Source organism: Centruroides sculpturatus, unplaced genomic scaffold, assembly GCF_000671375.1.
Source record: "Centruroides sculpturatus isolate CEXI.00-Female unplaced genomic scaffold, Cexi_2.0 scaffold288, whole genome shotgun sequence".
Taxonomy (NCBI): Eukaryota; Metazoa; Arthropoda; class Arachnida; order Scorpiones; family Buthidae; genus Centruroides; species Centruroides sculpturatus.
The window spans coordinates 108,753-130,083 of NW_019384547.1; the positions used below are offsets into that span (position 1 = coordinate 108,753).

At 30.4% G+C, this 21,331-nt stretch overlaps 1 protein-coding gene across 3 annotated transcripts; it reads left to right on the top strand.

The window, feature by feature from the left end:
* Window positions 1-460: 460 nt before the first annotated feature.
* On the top strand, window positions 461-16,544 carry LOC111623536 (protein-lysine methyltransferase METTL21D-like). 3 transcript variants are annotated; one of them, XM_023366144.1, is made up of 5 exons: window positions 461-877; window positions 4,861-4,958; window positions 5,032-5,212; window positions 11,019-11,138; window positions 16,304-16,544. In XM_023366144.1, the coding sequence occupies exons 1-5, from the start codon at window positions 713-715 to the stop codon at window positions 16,415-16,417; spliced, it is 678 nt and encodes a 225-aa protein (XP_023221912.1). In that variant the 5' UTR covers window positions 461-712; the 3' UTR covers window positions 16,418-16,544. The 3 variants fall into 3 exon arrangements, with proteins under 3 accessions (XP_023221912.1, XP_023221911.1, XP_023221910.1); XM_023366142.1 differs by lacking the exon at window positions 461-877 and adding an exon at window positions 4,040-4,296 and having other exon boundaries at window positions 4,819-4,958; XM_023366143.1 differs by lacking the exons at window positions 4,861-4,958; window positions 5,032-5,212 and adding an exon at window positions 1,049-1,229 and having other exon boundaries at window positions 461-975.
* Window positions 16,545-21,331: the final 4,787 nt, after the last annotated feature.

The following is a 21,331-nucleotide window of genomic DNA, read 5'->3' on the forward strand; positions in this document are numbered from 1 at the left end:
CGCAACCTCTGTAATATCTCAAAATGTGGTAAAGATTAAGAAACGAAACTTGGCTTGGTAGCTTGTGTATAAGAAGCATTGATGTTTTTAAATTTTCGTGGTTAAAGGTCGAGAGGATAATAAAGGTTGATCACTTGTCATATCTCTAGTGCAGTCGGGCTTAATAAAGATTTTACTTGTTAGAATTTAGTTTTTTTTTTGTATTTTTTAATATAAAACTCATCTCTACCCTCAAAATCAAGCGTTTTGCCATTTTATAATACAATAATTAAAAATGCCCGACTGCAAAATCGGGCAATTATAACAAAATCTTATAACAGATGGCGTCACACGATTTTATTTATTTGTTATGATTAATAATATAAAAAAATTATTTTTAAAATAAAATCTCATAACAGCCGGAAAAGTTACACAACTCGTTCTTAGTTTTTTTTTTGTCCGATACGAGTAATGCAATTAAGTATCGATGCGGGAGAGAGAGAGAGGGGGCAGTGACGTTGAGTCACGTGATAACTTTCAGCCAATTAGCTTGGTGAATCATTTTTACTTCTAAGCGCATTCCCGTCATGCTATTGTGAAGGTGGCAGCACTGCGCTATTGTTTGACGTCAAATTTCCCGGCCTGTCTCAATCTCGTAAGCTGCGTAGGTTGTGCATATTACGTTTTTGTATTATGAATTACACATCTGGCAACAACGCGTAGGATTTTTTTTATGGAGGAAATCAATATGGCAGCGGTAGAGAGCACGTTTTCCCGGGAAGTAGAAGTTGAAAGTGTTAATGTGGTGCTTAAAATTAATCAGTGTGAAGTTGGAGATGTCGGTTGCGTTGTTTGGGATGCAGGATTAGTACTAGCAAAATATTTAGACTATTTAAACATGACAAGTAACAATGAATATCCATTACTTCTGGGGAAGAATGTAATAGATATAGGATCCGGAACTGGTTTAGTTGGACTTGTTGCCGCATGTATCGGGTGAATACCTACAGTATGTATACATATACATATAATGCATTTCTAAACAATTAATAACTGTATCCTATTTCAGTGGAAATGTTATTTTGACTGACCTTCCGGAATTACTGCCTCTTCTGGAGATTAACATTGAGGAAAACAAACATCATTTTTTGGGATCTGTCAAAGCTGATGTACTTAAATGGGGAGAAACTAATTCAAATTTTTCACAGCCAGATCTGCTTTTAGTTGGAGATTGTATATATTATGAAAAAGTGAGAAGATTCAATCATTTGTGATTAATTATATAGGCAAATTCTACTTTAATTGCCTTAATTATAAATCTGATAAATATGACAAATGAGAAGCTAAGTGATTGAAGCTTGTAGGCAATAATTCTTTATGAAATTACAAGGTGATGGATTTAAAGTTCAGAAATAGCTAAATTTGATAAATTATGTAGCATATAATTCTAATAATTTAAAGTTTGATATCTTTTACATTTTCCTGTTGTTTCCTAAAAATTATTATTTATCAAATATGAACTCAAAACCAAAATAATAAGTATATAACAACTATATAAAAATGCTTTAATATATATTAATTAAAATGCACTAAAATGGGTAAATATTTTTGCCTATTACAGTAGAACCTCGAAAACTCGGCCTAATGTGGACCGAAGGGTGGCCGAGTTTGTGAAAATGCTGGGTTATCGGGAATGGGGTTAAAAAAAATAAGTACGAGTGTTTCCTCAGAAAATACTGTACTGTACTTGTATGTATTGTTTACTTGAGAATATAACAGAGAATAAACTGCCCAAATACCCTTAAACAAAGGAAAAGTACGTCCTTTATGAAGGCATAGAGCCTTTACTACATGAAAATGAAAATTAATGTATACACTGTGTACAGTAATTTACCTGATAAGACAGACCTCAGAAAAATACTTTACGAGAGCTTTTATACTTTTATAAAACTGTCTATAATGAAAATTAATTAACTAAGGATTTTTTTGCCCTGCCAGGGTGTGGCCGAGTTATCCGGAGTGCCGGGTTATCGAGAGCCGAGTTTTTGAGGTTCTACTGTATTATTATTATTATGAAAGGCATTTTTGAGCAGTGACTTTGTGTCATAGTCGAGAAGATAATATATTGATACTATTAAAGTGGCCAAGCGGTTCTGTTCCCAGAACACTGGGAGTTCGGTCGTGGGTTTGCACCTCGCCAGGACAGGCTGGCCACGTGGAGTTTTCCAGGTTTTCTCCATGTCTGTAATGCCTGAATAGGGGCCAGTTACTCTTAAAAAGATCTCCCGGAAGGCATCTTCTCTAGGCAGATCACCCAAGTATTGTGTTGCCATAACTTAACTAAACAAACTAACTATTAAAGCTCTTCAATGTTACCTATGAACGTCAATGAATTTTTGAGTCTAAATTACATTAATTAATTAAGAATAAACTAGGAATTTGAATTTCTATTTAAAAAATAAATTTGTGCATGGTGCCATTCAGAACTGGCCCTACCATAAAGCGAACGGAGCAACCGCTCCAGGTGCTAAGTTTTTGGGGGCACCACAGTGTTTAAGAAAATTAAAGGGTATAAATTAGGGGCAACCAAGAGGGGCTCCATAATAGGATCTCGCTCCATTCTAAAATTTTCCTCGGGCCGGCACTGGTGCCATTAATAGATTTTTAGTTCCAAATTTCAAAAGCCATATATCTTTTGTAAAAACATTTGTAATAGAATTTCAAACACTTCATTAGATTTTTGAATTATCTCTGTGAGAAACCAGTTCAAACTTCAAATATTAACTGGTAACAAATAACTGAATTGACAGAACTAAAACAATAGTTATAGTTTTTATCCAAGAAATGCCAACTAATTTTGATGTAATTAGAAAGTCTTATCTAATCGAAATTTATCCATGGAGCAATCACTAAATATTAGTGGAAGGAATGAATTTGGTTTGAACAAGGGTTCAAGGAGACTTTGTTTATTATGCAACTTTAAAATGTAATGTTTGGGATGGTAAAATATGTCAATATGATCAAAAATAAAGGAAAGAAATTCTTTAGAATTGAAATCAATTTTGGTTGATCTTGAAAAAGAATTGGGAGATTTAATATATTCTAAACCATAGCAAAAACATTGAAATTTTTAACTTTTTCAATAATGATTAGCTTGTATAAATAAAAGTAAAAAGTGTGAGAGTTACGTAATTTATGTTCAAGTACTATATAGATTATTTACATTATTTGAAAGTAAATTAAGTAAAAAATAGATTTTGCCTTTGTAGCAGTGACAGTGACTTTGACAGTGACTTTATCACTGTCAGCGCTGTCCAACTTATCATAGCCTGCGGGCCATATTTTCTTCACCAAACATTTCGGGGGCCAAGAAGGTTGATAAACCACATGACATTTGCAAAGTGCTACGGTTCAGTAAGCACTAATTGGTCAGCGAGTCCGATGTTGACGCTATAAAAAGGCGACAGTTCGACACACCGGATATACGTCACTCTCGTCTAAGTTCGACTTGGGAATTTTTTTGTTCAATAATAAATGTGAATTCTTCTTCCTGGAAAATAAAGACATTTCCTGAAAATAAGACAGCGCATTTTTCAGAGCAAAAATTAATATAAGACACTGTCTTATTTTCGGGGAAACACGGTAGTAAAATAATTTTATTAATAATAATAATTTAGTAACATAAATTTATTCATAGTAAAATGTACTTGCGGGCCGTAAAAATTATTTGGCAGGCCTTATACGGCCCGTGGGCCGCCAGTTGGACAGCGCTGATCACTGTTATCAAATTTTATGTTAGGTTTTGTTACTCATCTACATCTTCCTAAGAAATATTTGCAATGTGAACAAATTTGTTTAATGTATTCTTATTTTTCATAAATAATTAGCTAGAAATGTAAGTGTGCATTGCAATTTCATTTTTGGGATCTGTTTTAGAGTGGTTAATCCATATAATAATTTGTTTCTAAAATTTGTAAAAGTATGCTAGCTACCAAGTAGCTAGCATATTGTAATTACTAGTGACTGGATTTTGTATTAGTATAGTGTCATGCTATTGTGAAGGTGGCAGCACTGCGCTATTGTTTGACGTCAAATTTCCCGGCCTGTCTCAATCTCGTAAGCTGCGTAGGTTGTGCATATTACGTTTTTGTATTATGAATTACACATCTGGCAACAACGCGTAGGATTTTTTTTATGGAGGAAATCAATATGGCAGCGGTAGAGAGCACGTTTTCCCGGGAAGTAGAAGTTGAAAGTGTTAATGTGGTGCTTAAAATTAATCAGTGTGAAGTTGGAGATGTCGGTTGCGTTGTTTGGGATGCAGGATTAGTACTAGCAAAATATNTAATGTTTGGGATGGTAAAATATGTCAATATGATCAAAAATAAAGGAAAGAAATTCTTTAGAATTGAAATCAATTTTGGTTGATCTTGAAAAAGAATTGGGAGATTTAATATATTCTAAACCATAGCAAAAACATTGAAATTTTTAACTTTTTCAATAATGATTAGCTTGTATAAATAAAAGTAAAAAGTGTGAGAGTTACCTAATTTATGTTCAAGTACTATATAGATTATTTACATTATTTGAAAGTAAATTAAGTAAAAAATAGATTTTGCGTTTGTAGCAAAATCTATTCCAGAGCGCTGTGACGCAGTCCCTCCGGACTGCGTCACAACGCTCCGGAACNAGCTAATTTATGTTCAAGTACATTATTTGAAAGTAAATTAAGTAAAAAATAGATTTTGCCTTTGTAGCAGTGACAGTGACTTTGACAGTGACTTTATCACTGTCAGCGCTGTCCAACTTATCATAGCCTGCGGGCCATATTTTCTTCAGGATGCAGGATTAGTACTAGCAAAATATTTAGACTATTTAAACATGACAAGTAACAATGAATATCCATTACTTCTGGGGAAGAATGTAATAGATATAGGATCCGGAACTGGTTTAGTTGGACTTGTTGCCGCATGTATCGGGTGAATACCTACAGTATGTATACATATACATATAATGCATTTCTAAACAATTAATAACTGTATCCTATTTCAGTGGAAATGTTATTTTGACTGACCTTCCGGAATTACTGCCTCTTCTGGAGATTAACATTGAGGAAAACAAACATCATTTTTTGGGATCTGTCAAAGCTGATGTACTTAAATGGGGAGAAACTAATTCAAATTTTTCACAGCCAGATCTGCTTTTAGTTGGAGATTGTATATATTATGAAAAAGTGAGAAGATTCAATCATTTGTGATTAATTATATAGGCAAATTCTACTTTAATTGCCTTAATTATAAATCTGATAAATATGACAAATGAGAAGCTAAGTGATTGAAGCTTGTAGGCAATAATTCTTTATGAAATTACAAGGTGATGGATTTAAAGTTCAGAAATAGCTAAATTTGATAAATTATGTAGCATATAATTCTAATAATTTAAAGTTTGATATCTTTTACATTTTCCTGTTGTTTCCTAAAAATTATTATTTATCAAGTATGAACTCAAAAGCAAAATAATAAGTATATAACAACTATATAAAAATGCTTTAATATATATTAATTAAAATGCACTAAAATGGGTAAATATTTTTGCCTATTATTATTACGAAAGGCATTTTTGAGCAGTGACTTTGTGTTATAGTCGAGAAGATAATATATTGATACTATTAAAGTGGCCAAGCGGTTCCATTCCCAGANAATATGTAAAAGTATGCATATATAAATATCTCAAAGCATGATAATCAATCCAGCAAATCATTTGGCTTTAATGTAAAAGTTGGCTGTTAGTTACTGATCAAGCAGCATATATGCTGGTAGCAGGGTCTAATATAAAACTTCTTTACCCTAATTTAAGCCATGTGTCCTGCTTGGCCACACTTTGCACTGTGTATGAAACTATTTGCTCAGAATACTCACAAAATGAATTCATTAATGAAAAAAGTTTTGTTAGTTTCCTGTCAATATCAACATACAGAAACTGGAGGGAATGCCAGAAAATAAATTTACACCTTAGAAATCAACTCCAGCAAAAAAGCTTCATGAAAAAAAAAAAAAAAAAACATTTTCAATTGATGAAGACCTATTAAATTAGATTGAAAATGTTTTTGTTGAACTATTGCTGGAGTTGATTTCTAAGGTGTGAATATTTTTTCTATAAACATTTATAAAGAGAGAATTGATCTGACCATGCCAAATCATCTAGTTACCAGATGGAGTACATGGATTAAGAATGCAGCCTTCTACACTAAAAATTTTCAAAAAATTTGCATTTGTAAAAAGTTTAGATAAGTAGAGTTCTTACAAATGTACAAACACAAAGGTATTAATGAAGGAAACTAAACTTCAGGACAATCTTTATTGTGTTTCTGACATTTAAGTTTCTGTGCCAAAGTGTAAAACAGCTATTAAAAGAAAAACAAGCTTCTTTTTTGAATAACAGTGGAAAATTATTTAGTAAGCAGTAAGCAAATTGGACAGTTCTACATTAGACAAATTGCAACAAAGTTTGGCAAAGAACCCAAATATTGAGAAATTAGTTAAGGAAGACAAAGTATAGAATTTAGAGTTAAAAATGAAGTATGTTTCAGTGATTATTGAAAGAAGCTTTTCTTTGTACAAGCGTTTTTGTTCTGAAAGAAGCACAACTTTATCTCTAAAAACTGAGTTGTAGAATGATGTTAGTTATAATTCATTTTTAATTATTTAATGTTACTTATGCAATTATAAAATAATTGGAATGATTAACATTTTAATGGCATTTGTTAGTTATGTATGTACAGTACTTGTCATGTTCTAAAAAATGTAGAATTTTTGTATTTTTAAATGTTAAGAAATGCAAATTTGAATGTAAAAGTTCAATACAATTGTTTTCATTCTCTTAAAATATTTTAATAGAAACATTTTAAAACAGTTATTTGCAAGAAAAGTCATTATTCAATCATTGCTATATATAATATAAATTTTACCTAAATTATGAAAAAAATCTTTTTTTTGCATCTAAAAATTTGTTCATTTGTGATTACACTGTGTGCATCTTACTGTTGTGATATTGTAAATAATTTGTAAACTGTTTCAACTTGATTAACTAAAATTCTGCTTGAAAGTGCCTAATAATAATGGAAGGCAAAGGTATTTGTGACCAGAGGGTTGGCACCTCTTTGGTGCCTCATCAGGACTGAGTAAGGAGATGTCACCAACGTGTCTCGTGCAACACAGTGACATCCTTACTCAGTCCTGACAAGGCACCAAAGAGGTGCTGATCCTCTGGTCACATATCATTACTATCAAAGGAATGTACGTACTTTCACACTTTAGTGCTTGTTTGTTTTTGTGTGTGTTTTTAAACATAAACTATACTATACTTTTTATTATAATTAAATATTTCTCTATAAATTATTTCTTGTGTTAATTATGGTTTATTTCAAAATTAATTTACAAAATGAAATCATATTGAAAATGAAGGGTAACTGGCATGCAATGAAAACATTTGAGGTCAAATAAAATCCAATTAAGTCTATGATAATTTCGTCTAAAAGCACTATGTGCAGATGAATCTATAAATTTCACCTTCGTAGCTTATGGTTCATTTTTCCTCCCCTATTTCTTAAAAAACTTGACTCTCTTTCAGGTATTACAACTTTTATAACTTATAATTATCTACTGTGAAGCCATCTGTATTCACAAGAACATAGATGGCATCATTAATAGTCTAGATACAATGAATAAGATTTTGACAATTATTGGAGGCCATTCAGTTGTCTTGATAATGGACAAGATCACATTCCTTAAAATGGCATGTTTTAAATGTTTTGGTTACTCCACTTAATGGGGAAACCCATTTCCCCAATAAAATGTACAGTACCACATGGAAAACTCAATACAAAAACCATTATGCAATTATTTAATGATGCATGCTTGACCAAATGGCTTTCAAAAATTAAATATGTAAAAGTATATAATGTATTTTCTCCCATTCCAGGGGTTTTAACTCTTAAAGGAATTAATAAATTGATTGATTGAATATGTAAAAGTATGCATATATAAATATCTCAAAGCATGATAATCAATCCAGCAAATCATTTGGCTTTAATGTAAAAGTTGGCTGTTAGTTACTGATCAAGCAGCATATATGCTGGTAGCAGGGTCTAATATAAAACTTCTTTACCCTAATTTAAGCCATGTGTCCTGCTTGGCCACACTTTGCACTGTGTATGAAACTATTTGCTCAGAATACTCACAAAATGAATTCATTAATGAAAAAAGTTTTGTTAGTTTCCTGTCAATATCAACATACAGAAACTGGAGGGAATGCCAGAAAATAAATTTACACCTTAGAAATCAACTCCAGCAAAAAAGCTTCATGAAAAAAAAAAAAAAAAAACATTTTCAATTGATGAAGACCTATTAAATTAGATTGAAAATGTTTTTGTTGAACTATTGCTGGAGTTGATTTCTAAGGTGTGAATATTTTTTCTATAAACATTTATAAAGAGAGAATTGATCTGACCATGCCAAATCATCTAGTTACCAGATGGAGTACATGGATTAAGAATGCAGCCTTCTACACTAAAAATTTTCAAAAAATTTGCATTTGTAAAAAGTTTAGATAAGTAGAGTTCTTACAAATGTACAAACACAAAGGTATTAATGAAGGAAACTAAACTTCAGGACAATCTTTATTGTGTTTCTGACATTTAAGTTTCTGTGCCAAAGTGTAAAACAGCTATTAAAAGAAAAACAAGCTTCTTTTTTGAATAACAGTGGAAAATTATTTAGTAAGCAGTAAGCAAATTGGACAGTTCTACATTAGACAAATTGCAACAAAGTTTGGCAAAGAACCCAAATATTGAGAAATTAGTTAAGGAAGACAAAGTATAGAATTTAGAGTTAAAAATGAAGTATGTTTCAGTGATTATTGAAAGAAGCTTTTCTTTGTACAAGCGTTTTTGTTCTGAAAGAAGCACAACTTTATCTCTAAAAACTGAGTTGTAGAATGATGTTAGTTATAATTCATTTTTAATTATTTAATGTTACTTATGCAATTATAAAATAATTGGAATGATTAACATTTTAATGGCATTTGTTAGTTATGTATGTACAGTACTTGTCATGTTCTAAAAAATGTAGAATTTTTGTATTTTTAAATGTTAAGAAATGCAAATTTGAATGTAAAAGTTCAATACAATTGTTTTCATTCTCTTAAAATATTTTAATAGAAACATTTTAAAACAGTTATTTGCAAGAAAAGTCATTATTCAATCATTGCTATATATAATATAAATTTTACCTAAATTATGAAAAAAATCTTTTTTTTGCATCTAAAAATTTGTTCATTTGTGATTACACTGTGTGCATCTTACTGTTGTGATATTGTAAATAATTTGTAAACTGTTTCAACTTGATTAACTAAAATTCTGCTTGAAAGTGCCTAATAATAATGGAAGGCAAAGGTATTTGTGACCAGAGGGTTGGCACCTCTTTGGTGCCTCATCAGGACTGAGTAAGGAGATGTCACCAACGTGTCTCGTGCAACACAGTGACATCCTTACTCAGTCCTGACAAGGCACCAAAGAGGTGCTGATCCTCTGGTCACATATCATTACTATCAAAGGAATGTACGTACTTTCACACTTTAGTGCTTGTTTGTTTTTGTGTGTGTTTTTAAACATAAACTATACTATACTTTTTATTATAATTAAATATTTCTCTATAAATTATTTCTTGTGTTAATTATGGTTTATTTCAAAATTAATTTACAAAATGAAATCATATTGAAAATGAAATAGAACATTCTTATGTGACAACTGCTTTCAACAGTAAAGTTAATTGACTTACTTCTAGAATAACCAAAACAGTGCTAAAATTGCTTTAATTTGTTTCACTAACGTTTTCGAACCTTCTGGTTCTTCTTCACACCTGAAGAAGAACCAGAAGGTTCGAAAATGTTAGTGAAACAAATTAAAGCGATTTTAGCACCGTTCTGGTTATTCTAGAAGTAAGTCTGTTGAAGTTACGGTGTATTGGAAGTAGTATTGTTTAGTAAAGTTAATTATCATAATGTATTTTAACATTAAAATAGTAAAGTAACAAGGTAATTTTGATAATTGAAATTATACTCATTTTATATTTGACATTTCTTTTACTATTCTTGATAAGTAATGTATTATCCCAAATGTTTCTCTACTAAGAATAAGTGGATATAAGTTGTTTATTCTGTTTCAGACAGTTTGAATGACAATTGATTAGAAATGATTTAGAAGAAATATATAATTACTTTATCATCATCTTTTTTAATATCTTGCACATGGTATCTTATTAATCCAAAAAAGTAGGACACTATCACAATAAGTTTAGAAATGATTATTGGGTTATGTGATTTTAATTTGAAGAAACATAAAATATTATAATTTAATAGTGTTAAGAAGTCTTGTAAGTTTAAAGTAAAATAGAAATATTCTCACCAAAATTATGATTTGTAATTACAGTAAAGCTATGGAAATTACATCATATATACCAAAAAGCATGGTTCTGTAGAAATATCTCTTTCAACAGACAAGATCAAAAGTAAAGAAAGTCTTGATCAGTTTTAACTCTAAAAATGATTGTTCTATAAATGCAACAGATACTGGTAATAGTAAAATAATATTTTTAATGGTTACCAATTTGTTGATTTAAATACTGAAATATACTACCAAATTTTCAAGGTCCCTGAAAGCATGAGGCACTTTTTTGTTTATATATATAGGATCACTTCTGACAATAAATATATACATTCAAATATTTTTATTTTTAATTTCTTCAGAGAATTCTTTTGAATGTTTGTTTCTCCATTCAAAAAAAGTATTATTTCAGTTAATCATATTTCATTATTTCAAGTTCAGTTCAAGAATTAAAGTTTAATTTTTTCAAATATTGTAAATGATTTTTTGTGCTTTGAATAGTCAAATAGATTGATTAATTATATATATATTTTTAAAGTTTAATGTATTATTTTACAGAATTTTATCCAAATAATGTAATATTTTTCAATATTTCTAGTCTCTAAAGCCATTAGTGAATACTTTATCAATGCTGAGTGATTCTAATACTGAAATTTTACTATCTTACGAAGAAAGAAGTTTTCATAACAGTAACTTATTACAAACTGAATTTTTTGATGTAAGTATTATTTTATATTTGAGTTAAAATCTTAAAATATTTCATATTATGAATTTCTAAGTTGTTTAATCTAAATAAATTAAATCTTATATAAGGGTTGTTTAAATGAAACATAGATTAGACTTTATAAAACATGGTGTTACTACACAGGTCCATATATTTTTTTAACAACAATTTTTAAAATTTTTAGATAAATGTATTTTTTTCTTTCTATAGTTTTTAATATTGTCACAAGATGGCATTCTAATATACTTAAAATTAAATGAAATAGAACAAAATGTTATTGTTTGTATTTCCTGTTTTCCTCATATTATATTGTTGTATGTCCACTTATGAGTGATGATTTTTGTCATCTGCATTTGGTATTATAGTATTCTAACTCACAATTTCAAGCAACTGAACAAACATGGAAACTCAAAAGAGATTATTTGAAGAAATAGATATCATTGAAATATTACAATAAGTTTTACCTGCTTGTTATGATGAAATTAAGTAATATATTAAGATGATGATGGTAGCACTGCAAAGTTTTCTGCTGACGGTGACTTGTGCCATGAGGTGGTTGCACACGTAATGCCGCCTGGCTGAAGTGGTGGTCAATTACAAGTGTGCTGTGCGACTACCCATCAAGGTAAAATATAATTAATATTTTATGTTCATTTTTATTAAAAAGATCATATTTTGATGATAATGAGAATTTGTAACAGACTTTATGATCATCATGGCATTAACTATACAATATTAGTTTACATGATGATGAATGGTTCTACTATTTTATTGACTACTGTTTCATTTAGTAGACATTTACTCTAATATAATTCAGTCTGGTTTATTATTTTATAATATACAGTTATACCTCGACTTACACTACCCCGACTTATGCAAACCCGGAGTTACGCAATATTCAAATCTCGTCGATTCGTCTTTTGTTTGAGCGCCCCGCAACGTTTGATTATTCATTCCCCCATACTATTGTTCGGCTTACATGTTCGACAATGTCGCGCGGAATCGACACATAGCTGCAATTTATTTTGTGTTATTTATTTCTGTTTGTTATTTATATCTATGGAGACTTGAGAGACTCTATGTGGTGATTTCTTGTAACCGTAACCGAATCAAACGATGAGATAAGATTAACCAGAACATTTATTAGCTTACATACATCTGACTTGGATTTTACACAAATTGAGAAATTATACCCCGACTTACGCGAATTTGACTTACGCGGTTATCACTTGGTCCCACCTATCGCGTAAGTTCGGGGTATTACTGTATTACATTACAAAGATGTTGAGCAATATATCAATATATGCCTGAAAATTATGATGAGGAATTAGCAAAATCTTCATTGTCTATATTAATAAATTTACAACCAATGGAAGTAAGATTTTAAGCAAAATATTAATTATGCTTACATAATATGAACACAAAACTGCTTTGATGAAGACTTTTTAATTGTACATGCCACTTATTTTAAAACAAAAGTGTAAAGAGAAACTTATCGCTGATTAATTTTCATTTGTAAATCCTTTTCATTTTTTCCTGCATATTATTAAGCATGCTGTATCATACTTTAAAGGTACCTTTAAGTACCTGTAAAGTTTTTGAATAGAGTTATGAAATGTTTGCATTTTTTATTTATTGAATGTAAGTTGCTTGGAATGAGAATGGAGATAGAGAACACAACCTTGTGAGACACGAGAGAGAGAGAACACAACCTTGTGTTCTCTCTCTCATGTCTCTCTTTGTTCTCAGTAGACTGTAATTTGAATTGGTTTTTTCAAATTAAGTGATTCTGAAAAATTACACTTTTAACACAATAGAGCAAGATCTGAAAAATAGAACAAGAAAAAGTGATTCAGGACTATCATTGATATCACAGAATTAATGACATTTTATGACAATATCTAGCTGGCAATCTGTCATCCTTGGTTAATAACTCAATAAAATCTGTGTAAACTGGAATCTTACCATACTGAATATTTTTCTGGTTTGACAGGTTTTTATTTTGCATAAGTTTTTTTTTTAACATAGAAAATTGCTCTGTTCTGAAGACTTTCCCATTTAGGCAGGTTTTCATTGTACTTGGGGTTTTTTTTGGACAAGTTTTACTGTATAAGAAATCGATTGTGAACTGCATGGTGCTAGTTCAATAAATTTTTCTGAATTTACTGTTAATTAATTAATCATTATTGTTAAAGTGTATTTTATTCATAATATATAAACTGTTATGTTAAATTTAATCTGAAATAGATAAAAACTAAATAAAAGAAAAATCGATTTGCATTCATTAAAACAGACTTGTGGATTATTCAAGCCTCCACTACTGTTAATTAGCCCAGATAATCAGGAGTAAACTGTAACTTAGAAAAACAGTGTGCTGCAGAGGCATTAGCAATTGAAAGAGCTAACAAGATTCTTAAAGCCATATACAAATTTAGAAATGAATCCTTAATTTTATGTATCACAGTTAAACAATGCATTAGAGTAGTACATAATGAATTTTCAGAAAAAATGTCACAAAATACAGTGGAACCCCGGTTAACGAACGCCCTGGTTAACGACCAAATCGGTTAACGAACTTTTATTTTGCAAAAAATTTGTCTCGGATAACGAACAAAATTCGGATAACGAACGTAACAGTATTTTGTGTCAAATTTTAGTTGGTGTTAGGCATGTGCGAGTTAAGCATTGCTTTTCGGAGTGCTATACTGTACTACTTTTTTTCAGTTTTGTGATTTATATATTTAATCAATATGGCATTCAAGAAAAAAAGTCATAGTGGCAATAGAAAATAAGAACGTGCTATTGCATTTGAGAAAAATTTTGATTTAAAGAGTAAGACAATTAGCTTTAGATCAGTTTCTTGTTCCTTACGGAAAGAGTTTGTTTGTTTGTTAAGTTATGGCAATGCAGTAATTTAACAAACAGATCCCCCTAGGCATATCGCCCAAGTGTTGACTTGGGGGATCTGCCTAGGGGGAATGCCTTCTGGGAGGTGTTTTTAAGGGAAACTGGATCCTATTTAGGCATTACAGACGCGGAGAAAACCCGGAAAACTCCACATGGCCAGCCCGTCTGAGCGAGGTGCAAACTCACGAACGAACTCCCCGTGTTCAAGGTACGAAGACCACTTAGCCACTGGTGGGTTTCTTTTACTGAAAGAGACTTCGACTCAAAGAATCTTCCGATGAAGTGCTGCCCGTTAATTTTTTGGAGGGGATTCCCCTTCTAAGCATTAAGGTTTGTATGTCTCCACTTTTCTGCCACCAACTACAACAAACGAAGGTATGTACTGTACAGTGGTATTTTATTAAACAAAGTTTACATGTTTGTTGCTGTAATGATAGATACTACGTTTTCCTACATTTTCATAAAAAAAAATTACTGTATATTACAAATAAAATCACAAAAATTTCGGAGACTAGAACGGATTAATTGCATTTGCATTAATTTCTATGGGAAAAATTGCTTCGGTTAACGAACAATTCAGTTAACGAACGGAGTCGCGGAACGGATTAAGTTCGTTAACCGGGGTTCCACTGTATTTTAATTTCATTAAGTAAGTTACTTTATATCTTGATGTTTTTCATTTTTTTAAATAATTTATGAATCCATACATTTTATCATTTCTTCTTTCATGTTTTGTTAGTCATATCATCTTGCTATGGATATATGCTTGACTGAAAAGAGAAGTCCATTTATAATACAGTTAACATATAAAAACCATTTTCCACTATGCTTAATTTAATACCAAATTTTATAATAAATAACACAAAAATAATTTTTGTTATATATGTACTGTACATTCATAAATGACAAATATAAAATATGCATGTTATTAAATTTGATGATAAATTCAGCACAGTATGAAATGGCTTTTTAACATCAAAATTTGCAACTAATAAATACAAAATTTATTGATAAATACACAAAGTATCATCATATAATTATAAAAATGCAGCCATTTCCAAAATCCTTACTGTTTTGAAAAATGCATTTTATAGCATTTGCAATTCTGCTGATTCAATTTCAATTGCAAATTTTCTATAAGATTAATATAATTTTTAAAAATTCAAAATTTGATACCTTGACTAAACTTAAACTTAATTCATTTAATTTTCACAAAATGCAGAAGTCCCTAAGCCCAGACCCAAGACAAGTGTTTTGTTTGCCTGGTGCTAAGAGTGTTACTGCTGGTTACCATAGCAGCATTACAGTATATACAGCATAATGATAAAGTTGTGTTAGCTGTTATGGGAAATCATGTACTGCATTCAGACACGTGTCTCAACAAGGCACAAGTTTGCATATAACTTCAGCATAGAAAGAGAAAGACTGTTGGATGAACCATTTAATTATAGCTACTTGGGCTTTACTGTCAGACTGGAATCTGCGACCTTTGACAAGCTTTTTTAATGGTCTGAAATCATGGAAGTTACAAGATGACACAAGAATGGTCTGAAACCGTAAGGCAGGTACTACAGAACTTCCAAAGTGATGTAAAGTGATGCAGCATTTGCTTCGCATCTTCAGTATGTCACTTTGTAACTTCCATGTCTGCAGACCTTTGAAAAAGTTTGTCAAAGGTTGCAGATTCCAGTTTGACAGCAAAACTCAAGTAGTTATAACTGAATGGTTCATCCAGCGGTCTTCCTCCTATATAGAGGGTATATGCAAGGAGTGGGCAAGCAAAAGTTTAGTGGGAGTCGAAATGTAGGTTTTGCAAAATGCATGGGAGCTGCAGTTCTGTACTTTTTTATTCTGTACCGCGATTTTATTATATAATATAAATATAATATAAAACAAATATTGAATTTTTTAATAAACATATTTTCAGGAAATTGTGGAAATAAAATTGTAAAAATAATAATAAAAAGCAGAAATTAACACTTTCAGCAAGAGCCGCATGTAACTCAAAAAGAGCTGCATTTGTCCATATCTGGTATATGCAAACTTGTGCTGTGTTTGAATGCAGGCGATTTCTTATAGCAGCTAATACACCTTTGTCATTATACTGTACATACTGCAATATGGTGACAAATGACACTGCATATTCCATATAGTCCAGTCTATGTTTCATTTCAACAACCTTTATACTTTATATATACATATGTATGTAATTTTTATCCTGCAGTCTAATTAAAATATTTTTTAATTTATAGACAATTAAAGAAACATTTGTTATTGAAAACATTCCTATATCAGAAATGCATCCAGATTTTCATAGCTCAGATATTTTCATTTTAAAAATTAAAAAGAAAGGAAGAGAAAATTAACTATTGCTATGTACAGTACAAAGTATACTTTTAACTAATATCAGTTTTATTTTGTATCTAAACATTTTGTTGACAACTATGTATGAAAGAGTTTTGATTAAATTGCAAAAAATAAATTTTGAAATATATCATGTTTATAAAAAAAAAATACTATTTTTATCTGTAAAAATGAAAAATTTTGACAAAAATATTGAATACAGGTATTGTTATATTTAATAACTTTATAATAATGTATTTTAAAATATCTAATTTGAATAAAATTTGTTTACCAAACTTAAAAGTTTATTATCTGTCATGAATTTTGGTTAGTTTATTGTACTGCAATTTGAAAAACTTTTCAAATTGTTTCTCAATGTCGTTCGTCTGTCCGTCTGTCTTTCCTTAATCTCGAGAACGGTGTTATTTAAGTGAAATTCAAGACGAGATATGGAAACCTTAGGGGCAGGAAGCCCCAACTAACTATATATGAACTTCCGATGCAAACTGGGTCATGTTATTTCAATTCAAAAGTTTCCCCTGAAAGCAGTTAATAGATGATCGGCACGACTTTATTGTTAAAAGTACGATTAAGTAAAATAATTACTTCTTCAGTGGTAGCCCTGTTATACCATTGATAATTTAGCTCTATTATGACTTCATGATCGACTAGAAATAACTCCAAACTAATGAAAATTATCCATTAATTAAATTAATTTTTTTTTTCAAAAAACTATGGTATTTTATGAAAACAAACAATTGTTGAAATATATGATTAAAAATACAAAAAAGTTAAGAAGCAATATGTTGGAAAATAATAGGTTTATGTTCATCATTATAGCCAAATGAGATGGCTAATCATTATAGCCATCTCATTTGGCTATAATGATATAGTCATTATATATCATCATAATGACTAATGACTAATAATATAATGATATCATTTTTCCAAATATGACCTTTTCACATGAAAGCCTGCATTTAATGAATAATAATAATGTATTAACTGTCTAAAAAAGCCCATAGAAAACTATTTGATTCACAAGTACAATTAAAAACGAAACGTAAATTTCTTAAGTAATGATGCATTTTCTAAATTAATGTAAAATAAAGATTGTTCTAATTAATTTCGTACGAGTGAAGTTACTTCCTTTAATGTCCGATCTTGATCACAACAAAATTACATTAAAAAATCTTCCAAAAAAACATTTATTAGAATCTTGCATTACAAAAATTAATAATAAATATTTTAAAATTAAAGCAGAATTAAGAATTTAATGAAAAATTCTTCCGACTAAATTGTCGTTATTACAAAGACACTTTAATTACGTTATTGTAAGAAATATGACTTGGTCATCCAGCACAAAACATGGCTATTTATACATGGTGGTACATAAATGTTCTAGCTCAAGAAATACGAAGTATAAATCAAGTCCAAGTGTGTATAATAATTAACAGTAATGCGTACTGAAACATAATATACTATTAATTATTTGCATTAATGAAGAGTTTTTACTTACAGAAGGTATTGCTTCAAACTTTTCAATCAATGTAGAAAGTGAAATATCTTCATTAATTGAACCCAACGCACAATTTCCGGGTTGTTTTCGAATTAAATCTTAAAGATAAATTACGATTAAAACAAAAATATTAATGTTGAAGAAAATTTTACAATAAATTCATTGCCAGAAAAATATTCAGAAAGAACAAATTTCACTAATCGGTAATAGAAAATGAATAAATAAGTACTTAAGATGAAAAACGGCAGCACGAACTTCATCATGATTCTACTTGCAACTGGAAAGCAGAAGAGAATGAGTAATTTGCAACTTCAATTACAACTGACGGGATTATCTTCTATGAGTCTAATTTATAAATTTCAACATGTAGAAGTAAAATTTGACGTCACATAGATGTACAGCGCGATATTTTTTGCATCTGTTCCAGTTAATTCCACACACGTTTTTGTTCAAAACATTTTTAAAGTTAAAAAATGAAATTATAAATTTTCTATTTAAATTTCGACGACATTTGAAATATTTAAAATTTATCCTCAAATAAGCAGTCATTTTAAAATTTCCGAAAGAAATTATATACAAACCAGCAATTATTTATTGCGACGCGGTCATATTGCCGGGTTAAAAATTCTAATCGTATTTTTAACTTATTTAATTTAAAATATACACTTTGCACCTTATATAATAGTGGCTGGCCTCTGTACATCATACTTTTCCTGTAGCAATAGAGTCGTGCCGTCTCCCATCTGTTTCCTTACAGGGGGAAATGTTTGAACTGAAATAACGTCACTTTCATTTGTATAGGACGTTCCTGTATAGTTAATCGGGGCCTACGTCCCGACTCCTTCCATGTCTTGTCTTGGTTTTCATCTAATATACCTCCGTTCTGGAGATTAGATTAAGGAAGTTCACAGTCAGAGAAAATTTATAGGTCTAGAGATTTTTCAAATTGCTGCCCAATAATTCTGCTAAACAAGTCTCTATATCGCTATTATTATCTATCCGTCGATAACTTACAACAAATGGGATCAATCCGGGCAAGAATTCGCCAAACGGGATCGCGCCTGCATTGATAGACATTCAGACGAACTGGTTTGATTCTTATTTAAATTTCGAACTTAGATATGAGAAATATTTACACAAATCCAACCACTTTTACCGAAGGATTTGTTTTATAATACTCAATTCAAACTGGCTTTTTTTCCATTTGAAAATAGCGAATTTTAATACAATATTTTTATAATACATACTTTTCTGTAGTAAAATCAGCTCATTCGCTTGTATTGCTTTTTAAAATTTAATATGCGATTTAGGTCATGATTGAAAACAACTAACAACCGTAATAATTTAGAAACTAAAATTGAAGAATATTTTAATGTACAGTACATTTTGATGTCTGTGTAGTATAATTAAATACACCTAACGAAGCATAAGTTTGTATCAATTAGATTCTTTCAATTCTGAACAATTTTCGATAACAAAAAAATAAAGAGGATTCTAAGGCAAAAAAAAAGACATTCGTTTTATCCTCTTCGTTTCAGCTTATATAAAAACTTTTCATGAGAAAAACATAAGTTGAAATGTTTATAAAGATAAACTGACTTTAACAGTGGCATGCCGTGACATTTGATGATAGGGAAGCTGTGTTTCTATAAGAAGCCGACTTCCAGGGCAATCAGTTAATTCTTTCTTTAAATGTATTTTTAATAGATTATTTATCCGACGTACTTAATAAATAAACAAGTTCAATATAATTACCTCTGTTATTAGATCCAATATATTCCATATGCCCTCTAAATGCCAATTCTCGCTTTGATAAAAACGTATAACATCTATTTATTTAGATATAATATATTTATTAACCGTAACTATCTCGTTACAATTTTCAATATTTATTTTATATTATTTACTAATGTTAAATTCTATTCCGCTTCGATTTCCAAATTGCTTCAAATACGAAAGAATCGACGATTTTTCGTGTCTTTTGCCAGCTAAATTGTCAAAGACATTCTTATTCCACACACTAATTTCACTCTGTAAATGCATTTTTATGCATTTACAGAGCCATTTTATCGTGAAAATATCGAACAAATTTTTTTATTGAAGCGTTTATATTTAACTTAGGCATTGGCCGTTCTCTTTTAATAATGTTTTCTTTTTCATTATATGATCTCGAGCCAAAACTTTTTTAAAATAAATTTTCAATATCGCAATTACATTCCGAATCGCTAGCCACGATATAAGGGCTAAAATTAAAAATAAAATTATAAAAACTTACTTGGTGAAATAAAATGTGTGGTGGATATACATACCTGGTACAAAACATTCTTCAATTGTATGAATATACTTTTAAAGAAAATTATAATTAAATATAACTTTGTAATGAAACGTACATAAAAATAACATAAAATATTCTTTACTCTTTAAATCTTAACCACTTAGTCAAATAGCTCCCTACGAGTGGAATCAGAGACGGTCCTGCTAGGTGTGCGGTGTGTACTGTACATGCACGCGGGCTGCCAAATCCCGAGGGTGCCGATACCCTCGGGATTTGGCAATGTCAAATGTTTCTTTTGTCGCATCACTAATATACCTCAAAAGACGCGACAGGGTTCTTGTAAATTTTAAACGTTTCTCACCATAGCTGTAAAAGTCTAAATATGTTAAACTTAATAGATTGTCCGTCGTTTGTTTTCTAACTAATTCGTTTTAGGACCAGGTGTTGTCCACGGAAATTTCCAAAATTTACAACTTTTCGGTCACTCTCGTCGAACTGGAAAAATTTCTGTCTTTATTACATCTAATACAGTATTTCGAAGAAATCAGTCCCCACTGTACTCGGCTATAGATTGGTTCGGTTAAGCTTTTGTTTAAGTAATATTCCGGCTCTTTCATCAGGGTTTTGTTTATGTCCCCAATTCCCTAATCGCTTAATTATTTAACTACTTCTTAAGTAGAAATAAGTCGAAACCGGTTACTTTGTACTCGAATATTTGTAGTCTCGGGAAAAAGTGGAAAGACAAATTTTTATGACAAACGGATACATAAATCGTAAATTTAAGGAAAATAAATTCTAGAGCTTTTTCTGTACCTCGTGCATCTCTCTCATTCATTAAATTTAGTTGTAAATGATGCTACCAAAGTAACAGTTAATTTTTTAACATTATACGAGAATTGTACACGTTTTCTTCTACATCCCCTTAAAGATGGGGCATACAAAATCGTAATATCACCGGTTTAACATTGAAATCCGCGAGTAATATAAAATCGGAGAGCGGAATAAAAATATGAAATATTTTAACGGATTTTTTAAAACTCTCGTCAACTATACAGAAAACTATCATAAAACATACAGGTAAATTCTTATCGGTTGGGTTAAGTTATAAATCTACTCGCGATTCACGTAATCGGGCGAGGGCGG

Excerpts from the sequence above, each read along its gene's own strand:
- LOC111623536 (XM_023366143.1), top strand. The coding sequence starts at position 713 with ATGGAGGAAATCAATATGGCAGCGGTAGAGAGCACGTTTTCCCGGGAA. Across the intron at positions 976-1,048 it reads CTTGTTGCCGCATGTATCGG|TGGAAATGTTATTTTGACTG; the intron begins GTGAATACCTAC and ends ATCCTATTTCAG. Across the intron at positions 11,139-16,303 it reads TACAAACTGAATTTTTTGAT|ACAATTAAAGAAACATTTGT; the intron begins GTAAGTATTATT and ends TTTAATTTATAG.